The following is a 27,299-nucleotide window of genomic DNA, read 5'->3' as shown; positions in this document are numbered from 1 at the left end:
GGTTCCCAGGCTAGGGGTCCAGTTGGAGCTGCAGCTGTGGGCCTACGCCACAGCCATAGCAACATGGGATCTGAGCTGTATCTGCGACGTACACCATAGCTCATGGCAATGCCGGATCCTTAACCCATGAGCAAGGCCAGGGATCGAACCCGCAACCCCACAGTTTTTAGTTGGATTCGCTAACCACTGAGCCACAACAGGAACGCCAACTTTTTTTTAACTTTTTTTTTGTCTTTTTGTCTTTTTAGGGCAGCACCTGCAGCATATGGAGGTTCCCAGCCTAGGGGCCTAATTGGAACTATAGCTGCTGGCCTATGCCAGAGTCACAGCAGCTCGGGATCCAAGCCTCCTCTGTAACCTGCACCACAGCTCATGGCAACACCGGATCCTTAACCCACTGAGTGAGGCCAGGGATAGAACCCAAAGCCTCATGGTTCCTTGTCGAATTCATTTCCGCTGCACCATGACGGGAACTCCATATCTGTAACTTTTCTGAACTCTATTTTACTTATGTTTGATTGCTGTAGCTAAAACTCCTTATTTATGATTTTTAGAGCCCTCTGCTCTCTTTTTTCTTTGACCTCTCCTTTCTTTCTTCTTTCTGTTTTCCATTCTTTATATCCTTATTTCCTCTTTGTTTTCTCTCTTTCATTCTTTTTCTGGTCCCTGAAAATTCTGTACTTCTTTTTATATAGTAATATTACTTACTCTGTCCAAACATGCTGTGGATTTTAATGGCTGTTCCCTCAGCTTAGATTGCCTGTCTCTACCTTTTGAAATTTCATTTAACCACCAACCCTAGAACATATGCCATCTTCTTTTGAAGTCTTCATCAGTTGGAATTAACACCTGTTTTCTCTGCCCTTTCAGTTCATTTTCCTTGTACTTCATTTGTATTCTGCCTTGGGTTATAATATGCCTGCCTTCTTCCTACATGGATTTCCCTTCTTTTTATATATATATATTTTTTAATTTTATTTATTTATTTTTATTTTAGGGCTGCACCCACGGAAGTTCCCAGGCTAAGGGTCCAATTGGAGCTACAGCTGCCAGCCTACACCACAGCCACAGCAATGTGTACTCTGAGCCTCATCTGTGACCTACACCACAGCTCACAACCATGCCAGATCCTTAACCCATTGAACAAGGCCAGGGGTGGAATCTACATCCTCATGGATATTAGTCGGGTTCCTTACCGCTGAGCCACAACGGGAATTCCATATATATATTTGTTTGTTTGTTTGTTTGCTTGTTTGTTTTTTCTTTTTTTTTAAAGTTACATTTTGGAGTTCCCGTCATGGTGTGGTAGAAACAAATCTGACTAGGAACCATGAGGTTGCAGGTTTGATCCCTGGCCTCGCTCAGTGGGTTAAGGATTCGGTGTTGCCGTGAACTGTGGTGTAGGTCACAGACGTGGCTCAGATCCAGTGTTGCTGTGGCTCTGGCGTAGGCTGGCAGCAACAGCTCCGATTCAACCCCTAGCCTGGGAACCTCCATATGCCAGAGGTGCATACCTAAAAAGACAAAAGACACACACATACACACAAAAAAAGTCACATTTTATTTAAAGAGTTATATTTTATTAACACTTTACATTGATAATCACTATTACGTGGTCTTTAAGGAGTATCAAGACATTAAATTTTCTCTTGTTTTAAAGAAAATACCAAGTACTTTTATAACCAAATCATATATAAAATACTCATTTCTAATGGAATTTTCAGTATTATAATTCTAAGCAATCTCTTTCTTATGATTTTGCCCCTTTTAGGCTGGATCAGTTCATGTGAGAATTCGGCGAGATGCAAATGAACAAATGGTTCTTGCTCATGTGACCAACAGGCTGTACACACTAGTATCTACTCTGACTGTTCAGATTTTCAAAGATGATTGGATCAGGCCTGCATTACTGTCTGGGCCTGTTGCAGCCAATGTTCTCAACTTTTCAGATCATCATATAATCCCAATGCCTCCTTCAAAGTGTGCTGATGATTCAAACCCTGTCACATCGACTCCAGCTAAACCTAGTAGTCCACCTCCAGAATTTTCATTTAACACCCCTGGGAAAAACGTGAGCCCAGTTATTCTTCTAAATACACAAACAAGGCCTTATGGTTTGGGTCTTAATCATGGACACACACCTTATAGCAATATGCTTAATCAAGGACTTGGAATTCCAGGAATTGGAGCAACCCAAGGATTCAGGACTGGTTTTACAAATATACCAAGTAGATATGGAACAAACAATAGAATTGGGCAACCAAGATCATAATGTACTGTAATTTAATTTATTTTTTGAAGAATATTGACTCCTTGACTTCCAGTTTCTTTAGTAATCCAACGTTGCATCGACTGTTCAATTGTTTACTCTGAATGTTAGAGAATTATAGACTTGTTCACATTTCATGAAACCAATGAAGCTATATTTTGGTAAAATGTATTTGGGTCAGTGAGAACCTTCTAAATGTTATAGGCTTTAAATAGGCTTCCTCTAGAGAGCATGTTTTTCTAAATTTGAATTTTGCCGTCTTTGGTTTTGTAGTTGACTGCAGTGTGATATAACATTACCTTTATAAATGAGAGCCACTTGATGGAGTGGATCTTTCACATTATTAAAATATAATACTTCAGCGAAATTTATAAACTTGCTTCTTGGGTACACATTTTAGGAAAGGAAAAAAATGTCCATTCTGAAAGTAAAAGTCTTTTTTATAGATTTTCCAAACTTAATTGCTACATTTTTCTTTGAAGTCTTTCTGAATTATGTCTTTCAATGTAAAAGCAAAAATTTTTATCCGAAATTTTAGAACATATTCTACTCTTTGGCATAATTAAAAATTTTTAATTATCGGTTTTTGTTTTTCTCATTACAAAATTTCAATACACTTGCAAATGGCCCATCATTCTCCAAATGTTTTACATTGTTAAATAAATACCAAATACTTAGGTGATATGCAGTGAAGGAATCCCAGTTTTCTGTCTTACATTATGTCTGACATAATGATGGATTTATCTTTTTTGTCATCTTTTATTGAGTGACTTTAAGTTCTCATTTTATTAACAGAATATATCACATATATTACCAAAATATGTGGAATTCCATACATAATATGCAGTTTGATCTTTTTTTCAAAGTTGCATGGATATTTTGAGTTTACATTATATAATTTCACCAAAACAGTGGACCTTAGGTTATAGAATATAGTATTGTTAGATCTGCAGTAGGCAGTTTCTGACTTCATTTTGCTTTGTTGAAAATGGTGAATTGTTAATTATAATGAAGTATGAGAATCATGTAGATTTTTTTTTAATTATTTTCTAAATGCAAATGTTAAGGACTTTCCTACATGGCCAGTATTGCTTATAAAGAGTATAGCAGGCAGCAGTCACAAATTACCTATGAAGTTTTTGTTTTTTATTTCATTTTCTCATGAGTTTTATAATTAGGTTTTATAAGTGGATTTTGAGAATGGATTGAATTTTTCTAGAATCTAGTACTCCTAGAGATTTTATGATATTTCTAGCCATTAGGAGCGATCTAGAGAAGTTTTTTTTGTTTGTTTGTTTGTTTTGTTTTGTTTTGTTTTTTTAGAATTTGCCAGTTTCTGCCATCAATTCATCCTCTTAAATGTAAGCAACACTCTCAAATCCTGTTTCTTCACAGTAGGATAATAAGCACCTAAGAAACCATCCCTGTCAAGCAAAATTGTAGGCATCCTATGATATTAACAGACCATGTCCCAAATACCTTGCTTGATGAGGAGTTGACCATTATCTTTGACATCTGCAACCCTGTTCAGGCATTTGACCTGCTGAAGAAATAGAATTCATGCTACCTTGACTGCCAGGGAAAGTAAAACTTTGTAAAATATGATAAGGCAACCTGTTCCTTGTCCTTTGTCTTGTGTTCTTCAATGATTATTATACCTATTATTGGTCTACTATTACAGGGTGGTTTTTCCTCCATTGACCTCATCTAACTGTGAATTTGGGTCATGAATGAAATCTGAAGAACTGCCAGGTACTGAGTGAGGATTAAGAGGTATGTGCTGCCACCCTGTGCTTGTCTTCTCCATCTCCAGGGAATTTTTAAAGTGCCCAGGTACTAAACACACTTCTGTGTGAGGTTAAATGCCTACTTCCTTGACCCCCATTCAGAAGTAACACCTTTTGTCCTACCAAAGGTGCTTTGATATCCACCTACACTATTGAAAAGTTGCCTGGAGATTCTGAAAGAATTGGCTCTACTTGTTGAAATTGTCATGCCAACTGCTGGAGGTGACACTGTTCCAGGCATTATTATATAAAGAAGTCTTAGTTGCCAAGCCCTGGCCAGGTTTGGGATGTGAACATAAATAAATTGGCCAGGATAGTCCTAGATGCAGTAGCCTTACCTCTAAAATCTTGCCACAGAGTTACTTGAAGCTAGACAAAGAAGCAAGTTTGAATTAAATACTTGGTCCATGATTGTGATTAAGAGCAAACTCCATGGAGTATGATTAATTCTGTTTGAGAAATTGCTGTGTATTGATAACACACTGGACTGGAAGACACGATTTGAATTCCAGTCCTGATGGTGCCACTATATAAGTAGTTTTGTAATCATAAGCAAGTCATTTAACTTCTCTTTATCTTTCTTATTTGTAAAGTTAGGGTGGGGAATGAAGTAGTTGATTTGTAAACTGTCGGCTCTAAAATTGTATGACTAAATTTGCAGAATATATGCCCCACTTGTGAAATAGAATATTGTACCCAGAATTTCTTTTCAGCAACTACCTCAACATACAAGCCAAGTGTTACCTACACCAACACCCGAGCCATTAATTTGAGATGCCATGAGTACAGAAGGTAAACTGAAGGCTAACACCATTTTGGTTTTTGTTTATTTTTAGAGTTGTGTAGACTTAAATCTGTTTAGATTAAACAGATTTTTCTTAGACTTCTTTCTTTGTGTGGAAGGATTATTTTTGGAGGTATCGGAGAAAAGATTAAGACAGGGTCAGAAGAATGGGGTCCATTTTTTCTTTCTTCCATAATCTCTGTAGTCACAGATGGAATTCCATACATGCATCAGCAGCTGGAGAGGACCCGAATTTCAAGCTACTCAGAAACTGCTAATTTTTTGCTTAACTAAAGAATGCTCATCTTTTTGGAAAGTCTAATCTTCTTATATAAGAATATACTTTTTACATTCCAAGTTGTTTAAATTAAACTGTTTGAATAAAGAACATACATGGAGTTTTCTCTCTGCTTTTAAGTAATTTTGGCCTGTTTTTTTTTTCAATAGCTGTTTGTTGGTAACTTAATTATATCCTATTCAGCAAATGTTTGTCGAGAGTCTAGTACATACTGGGAACTGCGCTAAGTAAGCGTACATACATTATATCAGTTTTGGGGACCTGCTATTCTTGGGACCAAGGGGAACACTAGGATGAACAGGAGTCCCTTTCAAGTAGCCCATAATCCTAGTAGAAGTGATAAGAACACCAGAACCATTTTATGCATCATCAAATTAAACTCCCTCCCACTTCCTCTTCTTCTTTGGCATCATTTTCCTGGCATCCTCCTCTTTTCCTTCTTTTTTTCTGAATGTTGAAACTAAGAAAGATTTCCATGAAAAAAGCCAGCTAAGGAGATGATGGTGCTGTCCACCAACCAGATGTCAGTAAAAGAAGAAAAAGTTTAGAAGGGGTAAGTTAGGCAGACACTGTTGAGAAGGATCATTTTGAGATGTATAATGGATTGCCATTTACTCTCAGACTATTGCACTGTATGCGCAAAGATTTTTTAAAATTACCAGGCTGAAAGTAATGGGATCCCCGGAACATTCATGGGCTTAGGGTGTCCTTTAAGCAGTTACTAGTTTAAAAGCAGCTTTAATAACACTGACTTCATCATTATCAAATTGCCACCCAGCAAGCCTAGCTTCTTGCAAAAAAGTTAATTTGGATAATGCATGGCCAAGTTTTCTGACTCGTGATGTATCAGGTAGAAGTCTTTCAGTACTGAAGTCAAAAAACACCAGTTGCTTAAGATTCTCAAATACACCCATGAAGGCAAACCATCTGTCACTGCTCACACAATTTCCCACCAAATCCAACTGCTGGAAGTTTTTCAGAGAGTTCTTTTCAAACAATACACCTGATTAAAAAAAAATTAAATTAAGTAGGTTAGCTGCAAGCAAAACAGCTTCTTTTTTGGTTTTGGGTTTTTTTGTTGTTGTTGTTTGTTTCTGTTTTTTGTTTTAAGAGAAATGGCCATGTTTGGACCAGTGATTTGCTTCTGAAAGAAATTAGAATTCTCTGTAGTTAGAGCAGCGATTGTGAGCCTGGCCCATTATATTTACAAATGATATTTTTCCTAAAGTGTAAGGGAATCTGATAAATAGTAATTAATAGTATAGCACACAATGTAAGTGAACCATATATTTTTTCCTTTTCCTGATTGTTCCAGGAAATGGAAGATTGCATTAAAAAAAAAAAAAAAAAAAAAAAAAAAGCAGTGAGATGCTTATTTTGGCCATGCCTGTGACCTGTGGAAGCTCCTGAGCCAGGGATTGATAGGGACTGAACTTGTGCCACAGCAGCAACCTCCAGCTGCTGCAGTAACAATGCTGGATCCTTAACCCATTGCACCTGGGATGCTATTAATATGTTCATTACTTGTTTTTAAAACTGGAGCCAAACTTTAGCAATATTAGGTCATTTCCTTTTTTGGAGAAATGAACTCTACCTAACTCTTGTTTCTTTGAATATGAGATGTTTCTAACTGTAAATTTAAATTATGCCTCCTTCAATATCTCAAGATTTGGACTTTGGGGGTGGTTATTTTTAACCCTCCCTAGACCCTTCAGGAACCCTCTCCATTCCTTAAAGAATAGGGCACTCTGTATTACCTCCTACACAGGAAAGGTAGATATCCTAGCCATGACTACAAAGTCAAAGATAACATCCTAAGGAATAGAAGGTTTGTTTGTTTTTTTAAAAGGAGGTTCCTAGGTTTGAAAGACTACAAACCTAGCACAGAGCAAAGCCAGCACAGCTGCCTGGACTGCCCACTTCTGAGTGTTACAGGAGAGGAGAATAAAGCTCTGTGTTCTGTATGCCCAGGTATTGTTGGGTCCTTTGTTACACCAGCTTAGCCTATGCCCATCTTAACTTATACCCAGGGCCTCATTTTCTCCTCACTTCCTCCTTCCCAGAAGAAGCTCTTCTTTCTTCCTTGTAGGTAACTTTCTTCCTGCTCTCTCTTGTGTCTCATGTTCAAGTCCTCTCTGCTTTTGCCTCTTCCCCATGTGCTTCTTAGCATGTCACATGCTAAGTCAAAATGCTGGTTGTCAGTTAGTATGTCTGCACATAAACCAAAGAGCAATTTCATTTCTCCTTGACTAGCAGAACAGGTTGTACCACATAAAAGGAACTTTAGCAAAGAGTTTAAAGCCCATGGAGTTCCCATTGTCGCTCAGCGGTTAATGAACCCTACTAGTATCCATGAGAATGGGGGTTTGATTCCTGGCTTCACTCAGTGGGTTAAGGATCTGGCATTGCTGTGAGCTGTGGGTCATAGAGGGAGCCTGGATCCCGCGTTGCTGTGGCTGTTGTGTGTGCTGGCAGCTACAGCTCCGTTTAGACCCCTAGCCTGGGAACCTCCATATGCTGTGGGTGAGGCCCTAAAAAAAAAAAAGAATTAAAGCCCATTCCACCCTCAGAGGGTGGGGTATTTATATAAGCTATCTGCTAAGCTTTAAGAATGGTTTTAATAAGAGGGCTTCTTGGGAATTCCCATTGTGGCTCAGTGGGTTAAGAATCAGTGGGCTAATATCGATGAGGATGCAGGTTTGATCCCTGGCCTTGTTCAGTGGGTTAAGGAGCTGGTGTGCTGCAAGCTGCGGCATAGGTCACAGATGCGGCTCGGATCTGGTGTTGCTTTGGTGTAGGCCAGTAGCTGCAGCTCTGATTCCACCCTTAGTCTGGGAACTTATGTATGTTGCAAGTGTAGCCCTTAAAAAAAAAAGAAAAATTAAAAAATAAGAGTTCTTGGATAATTATTAGAATGTGCACAAGCCCAGGAGCCAAGAACAAGCAATGTAATCCATAATCAAGGGCATGTATTCTGTTCATTTTATCTGCTGTGTTTTTGTCATCCCGAGGAGCAGACTACTGAGAGGAGGGAAATCTGTGACATTTAGAGTTGTAGGCTGTATGTGGGCTGTGCAGAATGCAAGTAGCTTGATCTAAATCCCAGGCAGAATCTCAAATCCTCTGGGTAGAAGGATTCTGATCCTTGAAGCGTTTCTACATCCTAAACAAAATTCTAGTGCTGCCAGAGACCACCGTGTAGTTCTCCTGAGCCAGAGCTCTTAACATTTATTCATTCATCAAACATTTTTGAGTGCTTGCTATGTAACACGGATTGTGCTGGGTGCTTGGGCTATGTGAAAAGGACAGACATGGTCCTTGTCTCATTGGGTTTACAGTATAGTATGAAAACACATTGTATGCGTGTTTAGATGGGTGATAAGTGCTGTGGTAGGTCAGGGTGCCCTGGGAACACACAAAGACAATAGGCCTTAAAGGCCCACTTTGTTCTCAGAACAATGGCAGTGGGGTTTACATGCTCCAGGAGCAAGACTGAACTGCCTCTGAGGAAAGAACCTAGAAAGGAAGAGCCGTCTTGCTTTCCTGATCACCCACCACGGGACTTAACCCTTTTCTTCAGGCACATGGAGCTTCCTATAAACTTGTGCCTCCCTCTAAAAGAAGAGTTCAGGAGAACAGCCTCCAACAAGGAAAACGGGACTAAAAGCCAAAGAGCTCCAAAGAAATGAGGCAACACGGAATAGGAAAAATGAACTTCAAAAACTTAGTTTTTTCACAGACCCTAAAAAGTTACTGTGTTTAAGCTAAACAAAATAAGATGCATTTTTTAAAGAATACAATTAGAGGAGTTCCCGTCGTGGCGCAGTGGTTAACGAATCCGACTAGGAACCATGAGGTTGCGGGTTCGGTCCCTGCCCTTGCTCAGTGGGTTAACGATCCGGCGTTGCCGTGAACTGTGGTGTAGATTGCAGACGCGGCTCGGATCCCGCGTTGCTGAGGCTCTGGCGTAGGCCAGTGGCTACAGCTCCGATTCAACCCCTAGCCTGGGAACCTCCATATGCCGCAGGAGCGGCCCAAGAAATAGCAACAACAACAACAACAACAACAACAACAACAACAACAACAACAAAAAAAGAATACAATTAGAAAGCAAGAAAGAGCACTTGGAAAATAAAAATATGTATCAGGATCCATGTGGCAGAATAATTGAGCCTGGGATTTACCACTGAGCTTCTACAACACGAGTAGAGTCTATGATGGTTCTTTTTTTGAGAACAAACTAGAGTGGTGTTCAGATGTGGTGGCTGTCGTTTTGAGAACATGCTGGATAACAGAGTCCAGCCTCAGCGTTTAAATTAAAAGGTGCCATTTAAAAAAGGGTTAAGTTACACCCAGTGAAATAGATCCCTGAGCTAGCAGTAATTTCTGATAACCCCAGATTGTTATTGGTCTAGCAAAAATATATGGGAAGAAGTTGTAATTCTAAAATGGCAAATAAAGCTTTAGGATTGAATAACCTCTAAGGAAGAAGACCAGAGAGCCTAGGACGAAGTTCTAAGAAAAACTGGGAGCATCTACCATCTATGTAGAGGAATTGCCACTGCAAAGGAAACTGAGAAATAACCATGGTAGCATGGAAGTCAAGAGAACATTTTGAGAAGGAAGGAGTGCTCAGTGTCAACTTTTACGTGGGCAAGTCAAAACTTTGGAAAAGGTCACTGAATGTCACTGAATATCCACTGAATTAAGCCACAGTCAGGAGTGTGGAAAGTTGGCTGGAATGAGTAGGAAGCAGAGAATGATCAGGCAGTGGAGATGTACTAAGCGTACATATGTTTTTGACTTGAAGGGAAGGGGAGAGAAAATTATTGCCATAGGAGGAAGATAGGATTCAGAAAGAGCTTTATTTAAAAAGAGAGATTTGAGCATCTTTAAAAACTGATAGGAAAGAGCCAGTAAGGCAGGGCATAATTAGTAAAATGATGTCTTAGAACAGGAATGAGGGCAGGGCTGGGATCTCAAGCAGAGCTACAGCAGAGACTGCACTTACATGGGAGGGGAAAGACCTACTATAATGTAACAGGAGAAGGAGAGAGGGGAAAAATGTCAGTGGAAGATTGGTAGATTAAGGAGAATAAAATTTGAAATTCTTTTTGTCAGACAGTGCTGCAGACAGAGGCACAGTAAGATTGCCAGGAGACATTAGGAGAGTTTGTGTTTAGTTACTGTTTTAATTGACCTTAGGTATTAAGAATTGAATAGGTCACTAATTTCACCTACTCCTATATCTATCACTTAGCCTGAGAACAAGAACATGGATAAAAACTTCAGGAGTTCCCGTTTTGGCGCAGTGGTTAACAAATCCAACTAGGAACGAGGAGGTTGTGGGTTCGATCCCTGGCCTCGCTCAGTGGGTTAGGGATCTGGCATTGCTGTGAGCTGTGGTGTAGGTCGCAGACACGGCTCAAGATCCCTCATTGCTGTGGCTCTGGCGTAGGCCAGTGGCTAGAGCTCCAATTGGATCCCTAGCCTGAGAACCTCCATATGCTGTGGGAAATGGCCCTAGAAAAGGCAAAAAGACAAAAACAAAACAAAAAGAACTTCAATTTATTAGGTGGTATCCCCCTGTTGTACACCCTTGCCCCCTCCTGACCCAAAGAAACTACTACTCTGATGTGCATGTTATTCTTTTGTATTTAAAAAACCCAGTTTTGACAGGTACTGTGTATCTTAAAAATACATTGCTTAGGATATACTTTTTTTGAGATATAATATACATACCAAAAAATTCACCCTTCTAAAATAATACACTACAGTGGTTTTTTAGTATATTCTAATTCTAAAACATTTTGATCACTCCTAAAAAGAAACTGCTGTCATTAGCAGTCACTTCCATCCTACCCCTGGCACTAGCAACCACTAATCTACTTTCTGCCACTATAGTTTTGCCTATTTTGGACATTTCATATAAATGGAACCATACAAGATATGGTCTTTGGTGGTGGTTTCTTTCACTTAGTATGATATTTTTAAGTTTCACCCATGTCGTAGCTGTTCTACTACTTTTTTCCCTTTTTATTGCTGAGTAATACTCTATTGTTTGGATATACCACATTTTGTTCACTCATTCAGTATTGATGGACATCTGGGTTGTTTCTACCTTGAGGTTATTAAACATGCCATGAACATTCCTGTACAAGATTTTGTATGAACACTTATTTTCATATCTCTCAGGTACCTCAGGGTAGGCTTGGTGTAGTCTTTTAAAGCAGTACCAGAATATTTTCTAAAGCAGCTACATCATTTTACAGTCCACCACCAGCATATGAATTTTCCAATTTCTCTATGTCCTTGTCAACACTTGTTAGTATCTATCTTTTTTGTTATAACCATCCCAGTAGATGGCAAGAGGCATTTCACTATGGCTTTGATTTGCACTTCTCTAATGACTAATGAGGATGAGTATCTTTTCTGGTGTTTATTGCAGACATATATTTATGTCTTTATAAGATGAAGATATATATCTTCCCTGGAGAAATGCCTATTCAGATCCTACTGAGCGAGGCCAGGGATCAAACCCTCAACCTCATGGTTCCTAGTTGGATTTGTTAACCATGAGCCATGATGGGAACTCCATAAATTTCTAATTTTACAAGGCAGAAAAACAACAGAGTAAACTCCAAGATGGTAAGAGTAAACTCCAAGATGGTAAGAGTAAAAAATAAGTGAAATAGAAAACAAAAATATGATAAAAAAGATTAGTAAAGCTTAAAGCTGGTTCTTTAAAAAGAGTAATAATATAGATAAAAGCAAGACTGATCAAGAAAAAACAGAGTGACGTAAATAATTTCATTAGTCAGAATGGAGATAGGCATTCCCTTTGCGGGTCAGTGGTTAATGAACCCAACTAGTGTCCATGAGGACGAGGATTTGATCCCTGGCCTCATTCAGAAGGTTAAGGATCTGGCGTTGCCATGAGCTGTGGTGTAGGTCACAGACATGGCTCGGATCCCACGTTGCTGTGGCTGTGGCGTAGGCTGTCGGCTGTGGCTCCAATTAGACCACTAGCTTGGGAACCGCCATATGCTGCAGGTGCAGCCCTAGAAAATACACACACACACACACACAAAATGGAATTAGAAATTTATTTTTCAGCCTTTCTAATACAAGTATTTAAGACTATGAGAATTTTATTCTGGCCCTTCTTTTGCTGCATGTGACAAGTTTTGATGTATGTTTTTTTTTGCCCTTCGGTTGTAAATGTTTTTGTTAAAGCTTGTCACTATTAACTTGGAGTGTGTATATATACCAAATGGTGTGGTTTTCTCCAGTAGCCTGAGGGTAGGTATGCAAAAATGGAAAACTAAGGACAATCCAGGCTTGGGTTGTTTTTGTTTTTTGTGTTTTGTTTTCATTTTCTTTTCTTTTATGCCCAGGGCATACTGAAGTTCCAGGCCAGGGATTGCACCCATGCCAGGGCAATGACAATGTGGAATCCTTAACCTGCTGTACAGCTGGGGAACTCCCATGCTTGGGGTTTTGCCTGCAAAGTACAACCTCTGTATCTAATTTCATGCTTAACCTCTGTATCTAATTTCATGCCTTACTTCCACATTTCATTTTCTCCCTGCATCTCATTAAGTAGTCTTTACTTATAGTCTTTGTCTCTCATTACAGTTTCTTCACTTCACTACTGCATTTATCACACACATCCATCACTAAATGCCATTGCCTAGATTGAGTTGTAATACTGGGCCATGAGAGTTTCGGTTATTATGAGAGAATGTTTGCAAGGATGAAGGATGGAATTTAAACTAGGTGGGAAAGGAAGCCAAGATAGACAGAGGCTATTCAACAGTTCAGTAGGTAGATAGTAGTGGGCTCAAAGGACTGGAAGTCCCACTGAAGTGAAATGAACTGATGACGAGGAGTCATTGAGTAACTAAGATGGATATGTAGAAGGTTATTGTTTGAGAATGGATTATCTGAATTTAACATCTTAGAGGTAAAACAATTTTAAGTGAATTATCATCATCTTATAATTCCATGCTCACAGAGCAGATAGGTAAAGGAGAATGGAGGGGAAGGACCAAAGAGGAAGTTCCTGAATGTTGGCTGAGTAGTTTCACATAAGTGGCATCTTCTAGGTTGATGACGAGTTAGAGGGTGAGGAATTCTGCAAGACAGTTGCCAAAGGCTTCAGTGAATAAGAAAAGGTGACAAGAAATTCATAGCAATAAGAAAGGACAAACTCTAGTCAAGTGGCCTAAGCTTCATGGAAATAGGGATCCTTAACGAGGTTAGAGGAGTGGACCGGAAGGGCAGTGAGAATTAGAACCTGCCCTTGCTCTGGACTCTTAACAGGCATGAAAATCAAGAGAATAAAAAGTGACTACTGATGAGAACAGTAGGGGGGAGCCAGGCTTCCAATAGGGCCAGGAGGTGTCTAAAACTTTTGTAAAAAGATACTTTTCTGAAAATACTCCCTATGTGTCTTATCTACCCTGTATCTCATTAAACACCGTCCATCCCATGACATGTTTCCTCCCTGCTTCTTCCCGGGTAGCCTTTATTTCATTAGACTCTCCCATCTGTTATTACCAATCTGCAGTTTATCTGAAGGCATATTGCATCTCATCTATCACACATACCATAAGGTGATGGGAATCCCAAAGCCAGGTCTGATCAGGAGAGGTACTGTGGACCAGAGCCAGAAAACTTATGCTAGAGGTTTGAATAGTTGGTTGGTTAGGATGTTGTAAAGAGGTTGTGAAATGCTACAAGTGTGTTTTAAAAATTTTGGATGATTTTATATATAAGAATATAACACTATAATTCAGTTTCTAAGAACCCAAGCTAGTCTATATTTCATGGCAAATTGTGGAAGTGCTATAAGTTCATTTGTTCATTCATACAACAAATACTTATTGAATGTCCACTGTGGGATATACACACAATATCACGTCTAATGGCCTGGGTCCTGTTCTCAGTTTAGTGGGGCAGATAGATACATGAATACATTCTCTAAATTCAAATGATAGGTGCTCTACTAAAAATAAGGTGTTGTCTGTGTATAATAGTGAAAACCACTGTTTAAAAAAACCTGGATTGCATACAAAAACATTGGAAGGTTGACATGTGTAATAAAGCTGAACATATGCTTACCGATAATCTGTAACCCATACCCACTCATATGGAGGTAACCAGCAGATATGTGGCCATATGTTCACTAAAAGATATATATAAGGATGTTCATAGCAGCACTTTTCATAATATTCAAAAACTAAAAATTACTCAAATGCCTATCAACAGTAGAATGGGAAAATCAGTTGAGTTATATTCATGCAAGAGATTTTATATCAATGAGAATAATGAGGCATGGCTACACATAATAGTATGGATAAACCTCATACATATGATGTCCAACCAAAGAAAACACAAAAGGATACATACTGTACAATTCCATTTATGTACAATTTAACAAGAGCCAAGACTAATCTGTGATGTTAGAAGTCAGGATAGTCGTTACCCTAGGGAGAATGGAGCTAGAAATCTGATAATCTTGTTTCTTGATCTGGATCCTAGTGACATGGCTGTGTGAACCTTATGAAAATTCATTGTACTATCTACTTAGGGTTTGTACACGTTTCTGTGTTATACTTCAATTAAAAAGTACAAAAACAGGATTTCCTGTCGTGGCTCAGTGGTTAACGAATCTGACTAGGAACCATGAGGTTGCAGGTTCGATCCCTGGCCTTGCTCAGTGGGTTAAGGATCCGGCGCTGCCGTGAGCTGTGGTGTAGGTCGCAGACACGGCTCAGATCCCACGTTGCTGTGGCTCTGGCGTAGGCTGGCAGCTACAGCTCTGATTAGACCCCTAGCCTGGGAACCTCCATATGCCACAGAAGTGGCCCTAGAAAAGGCAAAAAGACAAAAAAAAAAAAAAAAAAAAAAAAAAGTACAAAAACAGGGAGTTCCCTGGTGGCTAGGTATCCAGTGTTGTCACTGCTGTGACTCTGGTTACTGCTGCGGTGTGGGCACTGCCAGAGCACAAAAACAAAATGAACCCTGATTCTGGCTTCTTCTGCCTTTTTTTTTTTTTTTTTTTTAATCACCCAGGGGCAGCATATGGAGTTCCCTGGTAAGGGATCATATCTGAGCCACAGTTGCAACCTATGCTATAGCTGCAACAACACTGGATCCTTTAACTCACCATACCAGACCTGGAATTGAACCTGAATCATGGTGCTGCAGAGACACCGCTGATCCTATTGCACAACAGCAGGAACTCCTTCTGCCTTTTTTTTTTAAAGGCGGATAGAAAGAAACAAATATGAGAAAGAGAAGGGCTTTTTATTTATTCATTTATTTTTATTTATTTACTCTTTGCCATTTCTTGGGCTGCTCCCACGGCATATGGAGGTTCCCAGGCTAGGGGTTGAATCGGAACTGTAGCCACCTGACCTATGCCAGAGCCACAGCAACACAGGATCCTAGCCGCGTCTGTGACCTACACCACAGCTCACCGCAACGCCGGATCCTTAACCCACTGAGCAAGGCCAGGGACTGAACCCGCAACCTCATGGTTCCTAGTTGGATTCGTTAACCACTGAGCCACGACGAGAACTCCTCTTCTGCCTTTTAAGATAACTTATGGGGGGAGTAAATATGTTCACCTCTCTGCTGTTTATAGAACCCAGTGGTGGAGGAGAAGAGGACTGAAGATACTAAACTATTTTTTATACAGCACATTAATAAGTCTTTGGCTTTGTGAAGGAAGTTCCAGAACTGAGTTTGGATTTAGAGGACTAGACATAATTGAATTATTCTTCATAATAACATGGAAGGATTTTTTAAGAAGTGCTGGGGGACTGTAAGAGATGGAGGAGGAGGATAAGGCAACTGACAGGCAGCTGGAGCCTGAAGTGGCAGAACTGGTCGAGCATCTCTTTGAGAATGGAGAAGTGCCAATATTAAATTAAACTACTCTGCTACTCAGAACCGTCATATAATCCCAGCCTTCATGATTACCCATAAGCGTTCAGTGAATATATTACATGTATAATCTTCTTATAGAAATTAAGGCCAATTGACTGTTCTCCCCATCTGAGTCATTTGGAGAACAGGGGAAGGAGCCACTGCAGGAGGAAAGATGATACAGATCTAGAAACAGCAGAAATTCAGAGCCAGAAGCGACCATGAAAACAGAAGTCCTGGACCTAGGATATGGATTAGATTCATGTACTTTTTTTTTTTTTTTTTTAAGCTTCAGGGTATCCCCTTCTTTAGAGGAATATGAGATAAATTTAATCTATTGCAGTCAGTATTTGTTTTAAGGGAAATAGGATGGAAAGAATAGAAAATAGTGTATCACACATAGCAAAAGATAATTACTTTTTGTGAAACTTAAAAAATGTAAATGTGTATGTTTGTGTGTATTGGATCATGAGATAAAATGTATTTTTAAAATGGGGTCATAGTCAAAAAAAGTTTGAAGGGCTCTGGACAAGAGGCTGAAAACAACCATCTAGGTTCCATGTGGGGATAGAGAAGATGGAGCATAGGAGACTATTTCACCAAGAAGGAGATTTTTCAGTCAGGTCTTAAAGGAACTATAGGAGAAGACAAAGGCCTTTCTAGAGGCAGTGCAGGTACAAAGGCATTTTAGGGGACTAGCAAGAGGTCAACGAGGATGGAACCTCATATAGGTGAGGCGTGCAGAAGATGAAGGTGGAGAGTAAGGTCGATTAAGGTTCTAATGTGAAGGCTCTTATACATCCAAATCAAGCAGGTTATACTTTATTTTTATTTATTTATTTTGCTTTTTAGGGCCCACCTGCAGCATATGAAGTTCCCAGGCTAGGAGTCAAGTCAGGGCTGCGTCTGCTGGCCTACACCACAGCCATGGCAACGCCAGATCCGAGCCTCATCTGCAGCCTAAACTACAGCTCATGGCAATGCCAGATCCTTAACCCACTGAGTGAGGCCAGGGATTGAAGCCTCATCCTCATGGATATTGGTTGGGTTTGTTTCGGCTGAGCCACAGTGGGAACTCCAAGCAGGTTACACTTTATTTTGCAGGCGGAAGAAGTTCTTTTTTAAAGGAAGATAACCCTAGCATCTGGTTCTCCTTCAAGCTCCCAGAGGATAATGATAACAGAACCACTTATTGAACATATACAGTGGGTCAGTGTTGAACTTCTTATTTTATATGCATCAGCTCAATCACTGATTAGCACAACAACTTCTTCTGTGGTAAGCATCATAATTATCTCCATTTGACAGAGGAGCAAACTGAGGCTCAGAGACTTTAAGTTGCTGCAGGCTTTACATCTATCAAGTGGAAGGGATGGTCAGGTCTGTCTGACTCTAAAACCTAATCATTTGATAAAGATGGACCCTTTAGAGGGGCGTGACAGCAATCTCATCACCTGACTAGAGACCAAAGGCAGAGAATGCCTGCCTCTCATTCTTCAGCTTATGCCTCAAGCCCAAACAGACTGCTTTTTACACCTCTGGAAGGTGGAGGAAATGGCTGGAGGGGAGCCATGCAAACATCCACACTCTCTCCCTCCTTTCATCAACCTTTTCCCTGCTTTAGTATGACAACTTTCTTTATAAAACAGGCATAACAATGTTATCTTTTACTTCTTCCTTTTTTTTTTTTTTTCTTTTCTCTTTTTAGGATGGCACCTGTGGCATGTGGAAGTTCCCTGGCTAGGGGTCAAGTTGGAGCTGCAGCTGCCAGCCTGCACCATAGCCACAGCAACGCTGGATCCGAGCCTCATCTGTGATCTACATTGCAGCTTGTGACAACACCAGATCCTTAACCCACTGAGCAAAGCCAGAGATTAAATCTGCATCATTATGGATACTAGTTAGGTTCTTAACCCACTAAGCAGCAACGGGAACTCCTAATGTTATCTTTTACTAAGGGTATAATGATAATTCCACAAATTCTTTTAAAAAACACAGAGAATAAATTAGTTACTACTATTGTGTTGTACCTTTTGTCATTTTTCACTTGCATTTTGAGGTGCATTGTTACAAGCTAAATTCCCAAGTCAGCTGTCTTCTGTTATGCTTATATTTCTCATTTACATATGGAGGCTATTGCATTAGGCTATTAAAGTGAAATGACGAATTACCGCCTACTTTGGTTCTCAGTAAACATACCATCTCCTCTGGTCTCAGCGGCCAGACTCAGAAGTGGGCAAATTAGGCAGCTACCTACATAAACATTGAAAGATAGTAAAAACCTAAAAATATCTTGCCCACCTGTAATTCTAATTCTGTACACTCTCCAATGGCTTCTTTGAAAAGATAAATCCTTTCCAACTTGCTTATGGCATGAGGTTACCTAAGAGGGATTATTTATTAGCTAACTAATTAGCCTGTCACTGAAACCACCTGCTTCCAGTATCATCCAGAATGGCAGAGGGGCCTGAAAGAATGATATCGGGAGTTCCCATCGTGGCTCAGTGGTTAACGAATCCCACTAGGAACCGTGAGGTTGCGAGTTCCATCCCTGGCCTTGCTTAGTGAGTTAAGGATCCGGCATTGCTGTGGCTGTGGTGTAGGCTGGTGGCTACAGCTCCGATTCGACCTGTAGCCTGGGAACCTCCATATGCTGAGGGAGCGGCCCAAGAAATGGCAAAAAAAAAAAAAGAATGATGTCAAGGATGATGTGATTCGATGGGTTAAGGAATGGGTAGAGGAGATGGGAAGTGGAATTAGAAATTAAGGGAAGTAAATAAAGATCCAGAAGTTGGAGTACCACTAAGGAAGGCAAAATCTTTGGGCAGCAAAAGGACTTAAAGGCATATATCTCTAAGAGAGAAGGTTTTTAAAAGAGGAGAGTGTTTAATAGGTACAGAGTTTCAGCCAGGGAAAATGAACAAGTTCTGAGATGAATGGTGATGGTGTTTGCATAAGAATGTGAATGTATTTGATGCCACAAAGCTATAGACTCCAATGGTTAAAATGGTAAGTTTTATGATTTGTATACTACGAATACATTCTAGATAATCTGTGAGGGAAATGATGGCAGTTGGGCTGTTTTCACCCATCTTTTGCTTTAGATATATGGTGTTCAACCTTCAGGTTGGCTCCCATGATCCTCACCTCCTAGCATTCACTCCCCTGTGTTGTCCGCTCCTGCACTGGATAGGGCTGACCTGGGTCAGGTCACAGCAGAGATGACCAGAAATGATCTTCCAAGCCAGGTCATCAAATATACTGCAACTTCTAACTGGTTTTCTCTTGGATCTCTTGCCCTGGAGGAATGAACTGCCATGAGAGGACATTCGGGCAATCTAAGGAGAGGCTCAGGGATGAGACACTGAGGGCTCCAGCCAACAGCCAGTGTTAACTTGCCAAACAAGTGAGGAACCACCATGGAAGCAGATCTCCAGCAGCCCTAGACAACATCTGGACTGCAACCTCATGACAGAGCCTGGGCCAGAACCACCCAGCTAAGCTGCTTCCAAATCCTGACCCACAGAAAAGTGAGCTAATAAATGTGAGTTGTTTTAAGCCACTAAGTTTTCGGGTAATCTGTAACACACTGATAGCTCATACAGACAGCATGAGCATGGACCTTTCATCAACCCCTGTGGCTGGGGGTGTCTTCAGTAATTTATGTATCTTTATTTTTTCCTGGATTATATCACAGCTACTTAAAGATATTCTATGACCCTATTTAGATAAAGTTGCATTTACCTTTATATGTTTTTTTTTCCTTAATTTTTTTTTTTTTTTTTTGTCTTTTTGCCTTTTCTAGGGCCGCTCCCGCGGCATATGGAGGTTCCCAGGCTAGGGGTCGAATCGGAGTTGTAGCCACTGGCCTACACCAGAGCCACAGCAACGCGGGACCCGAGCCGCGTCTGCGACCTACACCACAGCTCACGGCAACGCCAGATCATTAACCCACTGAGCAAGGGCAGGGACTGAACCCGCAACCTCATGGTTCCTAGTCGGATTCATTAACAACTGCGCCACGACGGGAACTCCTATATGTTTTGAATACACAGCAAGGGACTTTAAAATATTCCTAAAGATTGGAGGGACCCTGCTGAATTTCAGAGAGTTAATGCTAGAAAGAACAGTTCCTAACATAATACACCTTGTGGGGTAATGTGAATGTTTTTCCTTTAAACACTGTTGGTGAAATTCTTAAGAACCTGAAGGCAGGCCAGTGTTTTTAATCATTTTACTCCTTAACATATGTGAACACTCTTTCAGTACATTTGTATTGAAAAAGAAGAGGCAAATAAATGAACAAACCAAAGTGCTAACTAACTAACTAGAGAAAGCCCACTGAAGAACTTTGTAAGGACTAACTTCTTTTCTCTTGGCTCTGTGTACCTACCTAGAATTCTCATCCCTGTATCTGTGAGTCTCCAGTTTTTCAGCCCAAGCTTGATGAGCTCTGGGGCTCTCTCCATTTGCTCCAGCAGCCTGGTCAGGCTGATTCATACATCATTGCACTAGGGCAGCATCAGCACAGTTAGCTCTTCCAAAATGTGCAGCCTGTCAACCTGAAAAACCAGAGAGCAGTTCAGGAATTGATCCATCTCTAAATTGATGAAGGATGAAGGGATGTGGGAGGAGAAATGATCCTTATCTCTGCCCTCTCAAGGTACAATAATGATCTACTTATTTTTTGTTGGCATTTTTTTGTTTGCTTGTTTGTTTTTTAGGGCCAACCCATGGCATGTGGAGGTTCCCAGGCTAGGGGTCTAATCAGAGCTATAGCTGCCAGCCTACACCACAACCACAGCTACGCCAGATCCGAGCCGCGTCTGCAACCTACACCACAGCTCATGGCAACATTGGAACCTTAACCCACTGATCGAGGCCAGGGATCAAACCCGCAACCTCATGGTTCCTAGTTGGATTCGTTTCTGTTGCGCCACAACGGGAACTCTGGCAAATATTAAAAAAAAAAAATTTCAGTAGTTCCCATTGTGGCTCAGTGGTTAACGAACCCGACTAGTATCCATGAGGATGTGGGTTCGATCCCTGGCCTCGCTCAGCAGGTTAAGGATCTGGTGTTGCCCTGAGCAGTGGTGTAGGTCACAGATGCAGCTCAGATCTGGTATTGCTGTGGCTGTGGTGTAGGCCGATGACTAAAGCTCTGATTAGATCCATAGCCTGGGAACCTCCATATGCCATGGGTGTGATCCTAAATAGACAAAAGACAACAACAACAACAAAAAAAAAAAAAAAGAGAGAGAGAGAAAAGAAAAAAAATTTAATTATATGTAGGTCAAATTCAGCACATAGGTGACCAGTTTGCAAGATCAGCACAAAGGAATAGCCATCAAGAGCAGATGGTGAGGAGTTCCCGGTGTGGCGCAGTGGTTAACGAATCCGACTAGAAACCATGAGGTTGCGGGTTCGATTCCTGCCCTTGCTCAGTGGGTTAAGGATCCGGCGTTGTCGTGAGCTGTGGTGTAGGTTGCAGATGCGGCTCGGATCCCGCGTTGCTGTGGCTCTGGCATAGGCCAGTGGCTACAGCTCCGATTCGACCCCTAGCCTGGGAACCTCCATATGTAGCGGGAGTGGCCCAAGAAATAGCAAAAAAAAAAAACCAACAAAAAAAAAAGAGCAGATGGTGAGCTTCCTAACACAAAAGCTAGTCTAATAAAGTCTAAATGACTGTCTAGAATCTCACAGAAGGGATTCCTGCACTGAGTAAGAGATTGCAAAGATTATCTGTACAAAAGATTTCTAGATTCCTAAAATGATGGAAAGTGTTCTCTAAAGGGTGAGAAATCATGGCAGAGCCGAATGGGAAATCACTTGATGATGAAAACAAATCCCAGATTACAGTCAAGTAGAGCAAGGCTCCTTCTGGGCTCATAGCTTCACAGCACTCAGCAGCCCCTGCTCTGGGCAACAGGACTGATCTACACAGGTATGGTTAGTCTACACAGGCAAGGGAGACACTCACCTTTAGTGTTATTTTGAACTGGAGGGAAAACTCCCCTTTACCCAGAAAGATTGACCCCACGTGTATGAGTCTGAAATCTGAAATTTCTTCATGTTAGACAAAACCTGTTCCCAAAAATCTTTCAAAATGAATGACACCTGGGGTGGGCCTGGGTATGCTCTGCAATTTCCTAGATGAGAATCTAGTGACAGCCACCAGCTTCTCTGCAGTTTACACGCTGGATTTTGTCCCCAACTTCAAAGAAAGAGGGATGCCACTTATCAGGGAAGCAGTGAGTGTTGGGTAAAGAAGGAGATGCTGACAAGAGGGAGGGTTCACACAAAGACAGGCTTCGCCTACTGTCTACGTGTGCGGACACAAGTACACACACACACACACACACACACACACACACACACACTTCACCATATACCTTATGTAGCTATTCAGAGTACAGAGAAAGCCTGAGCTGGGGAATCCTCCCAAGGAACTCCCAATCTGACAGCCTTTCCAGCATGGAATGCTCTCCCCAGCCCTCCCACCTCCCTTCCCAGTCCTGACACTTGGTAGAAACTGTTAGAAACTTTAAAGTAAAACAAATGATATCTACTATTTCCACAGTAACTGGCCAGATTTGACTGTAGCTTAAACTGCTGATATTTACAGTACCCAGCAGCCGTTGAGTCTGTAGGTCGTGAATACTCAGGGTGTGCAGGTTGGTCACAGATGTGATATGCTGCTTGTCTTCTAAGGTGAGGGAGATTGGCTTCCACATGAGGGAATGGATGTTCTTACAGGTGCTGAGGACTGAACTGAGGCTTCTGGCCATACCAGCCCATCTCTTAATGCACAGCCTGAGGCTTGTAGCAGAGCTGAATATTTTCCCCAGATATTTGATATCTTGGTTATTCAACTTGCAGAAGTCCTGGAGTGTGACCTCCAAGGTCTTGAATTCCTGATTCCAGTTGAAGAACAAAGACACAGCCCTGCTGGGGATGTAGGTTCCTGAGGACTCATGCGTGTGCATCCTGCATGTGTCTTCTGGGGTCTTGTCTTGTGAAGCCACAGCTCCCCTGCAGAAGTCCAGTTTAACGAAGTCCAGAGTGCTTGCACAATTAGACAAGTCTTCAAAGAAGTCAAACAAGTAATTGGGGATGTTCTCTGAGTTGATATATAAGCTTTTGCTACGAAAGAAATCTTCAAATTCTTTGCTCAGGTTTGATGCAGCTATACTCCCACGGAATAAATTGATGCCACACTCTGTAAAGGAAGTGATATTTATGGCTTTCAGAATTTCTTGCACAGTGGTGTTTTTCACATTTTGCATAGATTCCTGCCTCCAGAGGGGCCTCTTGGTGACACAAAGCCCAAGGAGGCTGCCGTGTTGATACACTGATGCAAGGTGTTTCAGAGCAGTCCTCGTGGCTTTGGCAGACGACCCACACATGTACATGAGCAGGTTGCTATACTTGGATATGATGTCTGAAATGGAATCCATTTTTGGCAAGTAGCTGTTCCCCTTGGTCACCTCCACTGGCTCTCCAGATGTCAGTAGACTGCTGAGTCTGCATCCTGCTGTGTACTCCTAGAACGATTTATAGAAGAATTTACACATTGGCTTGAACCGTTGAGCTGTGTATTTACAGAGGAGGCCCACTGTCAGTAGGACATCCTCGTTCACAATGGACAAGTCGTCTGGTTCGAAATCAAACCTGTGGGAGAACACCCCCTCCAGAGCTAGGTCTCTGCGGTGGTCCAGGCTCTGAGTGAAGTCACTCAGAGCCACCCCTCTATATCTGTGCTTGTTTTTATTTTTTAGCAGGTCACAGAAGGTATGGAACAGTGTGGTTTGTGTATTAAAGTGGAGCTCACTTTCCCCTATCTGGATTATACAAGTGATAACCACAAAGAGAGGAGTCTTCATCAGATTCCTCAAGCACCTGGATTTCTGAATTTGGAGCAACAAGCCTTCTGCAAGCTCCTTAATCAGCACTCTCCAGATGAAAGCCTGGGTACTTTCCTCCAGCGTGTCCCCCACATCAACAGTCAGCACCCCAAACTGCTGGACATGCCTCAGGCACTCTGTGGTGGCAGTAACATTGACCATATTCTTGAAGCAGTGGTTTTCCTTTATCAGAGCTTCAATTTCTGGGCAGTTCTGGACCTTGAATTCACTGTAGCCATCAAGGAGAAAAAGAACCCTCTGCCTTTTTCAAGCAGCATGGCCTTGAAAGTTGACTTCCTGATCATGTCAGGTATGTCTAGGAGTTGGTCGCACAAGGTTTCAAAAAGTCCACCCTGGGCCTTGCTCAGATAGACAAAGAAGACTAATTTGAATTTGGTCAGAGCCCGGCACTTCCCAGAGGCCCAGAGTGTGGCGATTTGCTGCAACAGTGTGGACTCCCCTTTGCCCGATTCCCCTTCGATGATGCAGCGGTTCTGAAGAGTGTCCAGCAGGCCACTCAGGGTCAGCTACCTCAGATAGTGATGGTGTTGGTCCTTCCTCCATAGAACCAGTTCTGTGAAGGTGCTTTTCAAATTAAAAATAATGTCAATATCTTCTCCCAGGGGATAGAAGTTCAGAAAAGATGGGGTATGATAAAATTCCTTTAAATCCTGAGCCAAACCATCTAAGTCTTTTTTTGACATCTGATGAAAAAGACCTATTAGAGAAGAGATGAGGTTAAAGAGGACCCAATTCTGTGTCTCCCCAGGACCTAGAATTCAGGAGGATGAATGAGGGGTGATGCTGAGAATCTTGCTTTGGTGACTTTAATTTCCTCCAGAGTTCTGAGCTGGCAGAAAGCGTACCAAATATTTACTCCTGCTTTTCCCTGTTACCTTTTACCCTTCTTCCCCTTTCGCCTTCTGTTCCCTCCTTTCCACTACCAGATTTTTTAGTAAGTGATTGGAAATGAAAGGAGACAGTGTTTGGGTTAAGGAAAGTGCTCGAGAATAGTGGGGATGTGGCTGAGAATGATGGTCAAGGGTAACTTTCAGCAGATCAAGTGTTAACCTTGATTAAAATCTGTCACGAGGAGTTCCTGTTGTGGCTCAGTGGAAACAATCCTGGCTAGTATCCATGAAGATGCAGGTTCCATCCCTGGACTCACTCAGTGGGTTAAGGATCTGGCGTTGCCATGAGCTGAGGTGTAGGTCGCAGACGAGGCTCAGATCTTGCATTGCTGTGACTGTGGTGTAGGCTGGCAGCTGCAGCCGCAACTTGACCCCTAGCCTGGGAACTTCCATAGGCTGCAGAAGTGACCGCCCCCCAAAAAAACTGTCATGAAATAATTTACTAATTTAAAGAAATAAAAACTAATATAGTATTTCATGAAAAGCAGAATCATGCTTCTTTAGTCAGGCTCTTGGCTCACAGAGTTCTAATCAAGGAGGGCTGCTTGTCTATAGATGGTCTTCATCAGGCTAAGGAATGTTGAAAACTACTACTGCATTGACTTCTTATGTGCCTTCATTGTCCAATTTGATTCTGAAGTCAGACGAAATCATTTATTTCCTAACCCTAGAGCTACTTATTTGGCTTCACCATCAAGTGATCTAGTGGCAGGTTTTTTTGTTTTTTGGGTTTTTTTTTTTTTTTTTTTTTTTTGTCTTTTTAGGGCCACACCCATAGCCAATGGAGGTTCCCAGGCTAGGGGTTGAATCGGAGCTACAGCTGCTAGCCTACACCATAGCCACAGCAACACGGGATCCAAGCCATGTCTGTAACCTACACCATAGCTCAGGGCAACACCAAATCCTTAACCCACTGAGTGAGGCCAGGGATCAGACCCACATCCTCATGGATGCTAGTCAGATTTGTTTCCACTGAGCCATGATGGGAACTCCATGGCAGGTTTCTTTATTTGTTTGCTTTTTCTGAACATGTCTGAGTTTTTTAACATGACCAAAGCCCACAACCCAGTGATAGGAAGAAAGAGGACAGCAGAGTTCTGTCACAGGGATTATGGACTTCATGTTTTTTTCTGTTTATAGAACAGATACAAGAAAACTAATACTTAGTCCATGCAAGTCCTGAAACAGAGGATAGTTCCACTTTTCAAAGGATTTAAGAAAGAGTTTATAGGCTTCTGAACCTGTCTTCAAAATCATGTGAATGACCCCTCTCGCAGAATCCCGCTCGACCTTCTCAAAGCAAATGATGTTTACTTCATTACTCAGAACATTCCATACAAAGAGTTCATCCACAGTTTCCTTTTAACAGTCATTCCCATCCTTTGTATGAGGATGTGACTGTTCTCCTATATAAAATTCACTGGAGGGATGTGGGAAATACACATATTTATTCATTTATATAAAGTGTGCATATCAGGAGTTCCTGCTGTGGCACCATGGGTTAAGGATCTGACGTTGCCACCGCTGTGGTGTAGGTTTCAGCTGTAGCTTGGATTCGATCCCTGGCCTGGGATCTTCCATATGCCATGGCCAAGCCAACAGAATAAAATAAAATGTGCATATCAGCATCACGTTGCCAGAGCATTAGGGTCATGCATTTTTTTTCCTTTGGAACTGTCTTGAGTTATGGAGATGCTGGTGCTTAAATTCTAGGCCCTCGAGAAAAGCTCTGTAAAGCCCCTCATTCCTAACCCCAGAGTCCTTGGTGAACAAGATGTTTTAGTCTTTAATAACAAAGTAAGGCAAGCAATCATGTCCCCGATATAAAAGGGTCCCTGGTGAGGTCATAATGGTGAGATGGTGGGATTTCAGGAGTTCCTTGGTGGTCTAGTGGTTAGGATGCAGCGCTCTCACCACTGTGACCCAGGTTCAATCCCTGATCTGGGAACTGAGATCCCACATCAAGCCACTGCTCACCATGACCAAAAAACAAACAAACAAACAAGCAAAAAAAGATGGTGGGTTTTTGAATAGTGAGACTGATGTACAATCTGCCAATTACTACCATCTGTATAACCTCTTTGAGCCTATTTCAATGCTGTGCTGCTAATGTTAAATACACTGCCTCTCTGAGGATAAAAGTCTGAACTCATATCACATATCAATATTTGTTATAAATATTCCAATTGTGGCCAATTTCAAGCTAACAGTGTATGTCAGCTGGCTGAATGAATATTATAGAAATTCAGCAATCAGTTCACAAAACATTAAGAACCAGCTCCAATACACCTCTGGTTCCTATCTGTACAGTGAAGTTGAGAACAGTATTTTACTTAGTTGTAATGAGAATTCATGTATAGTATTTGGTACAAAGCAATAGCTTAATAAATATTAGTTACTATTTTTAG

The 27,299-nt window shown here is 41.3% G+C and overlaps 2 protein-coding genes across 10 annotated transcripts in view; one reads left to right on the top strand and one right to left on the bottom strand.

Moving 5' to 3' along the window:
* The window catches only part of SLC30A6 (solute carrier family 30 member 6), a 38,517-nt gene extending 33,259 nt beyond the window's left edge, over positions 1-5,258 (top strand). For 8 of the 9 annotated variants that reach the window (XM_085015342.1, XM_085015339.1, XM_085015341.1 and 5 more), the window contains one exon: positions 1,772-5,258. In XM_085015342.1, the coding sequence (XP_084871468.1) occupies positions 1,772-2,272 (501 nt within the window). In that variant the 3' untranslated portion in view covers positions 2,273-5,258. 9 annotated transcript variants of the gene reach the window in all.
* Positions 5,259-5,848: 590 nt separating this feature from the next.
* On the bottom strand, positions 5,849-26,346 carry NLRC4 (NLR family CARD domain containing 4). The gene is given in 7 exon segments (XM_085020128.1): positions 5,849-6,141; positions 20,470-20,638; positions 22,646-24,246; positions 24,249-24,698; positions 26,055-26,255; positions 26,258-26,321; positions 26,323-26,346. Coding segments are annotated over 7 exon segments (2,802 nt in total).
* Between the last annotated feature and the right edge of the window lie 953 nt (positions 26,347-27,299).

Source organism: Sus scrofa, chromosome 3 (genome assembly GCF_054392235.1).
Source record: "Sus scrofa isolate SSC_HxYL_T2T_F1_AM1 chromosome 3, Sscrofa_HxYL_maternal_Yorkshire_Landrace_v2.0, whole genome shotgun sequence".
Taxonomy (NCBI): Eukaryota; Metazoa; Chordata; class Mammalia; order Artiodactyla; family Suidae; genus Sus; species Sus scrofa.
This window is presented reverse-complemented; position numbering and strand designations above follow the sequence as displayed.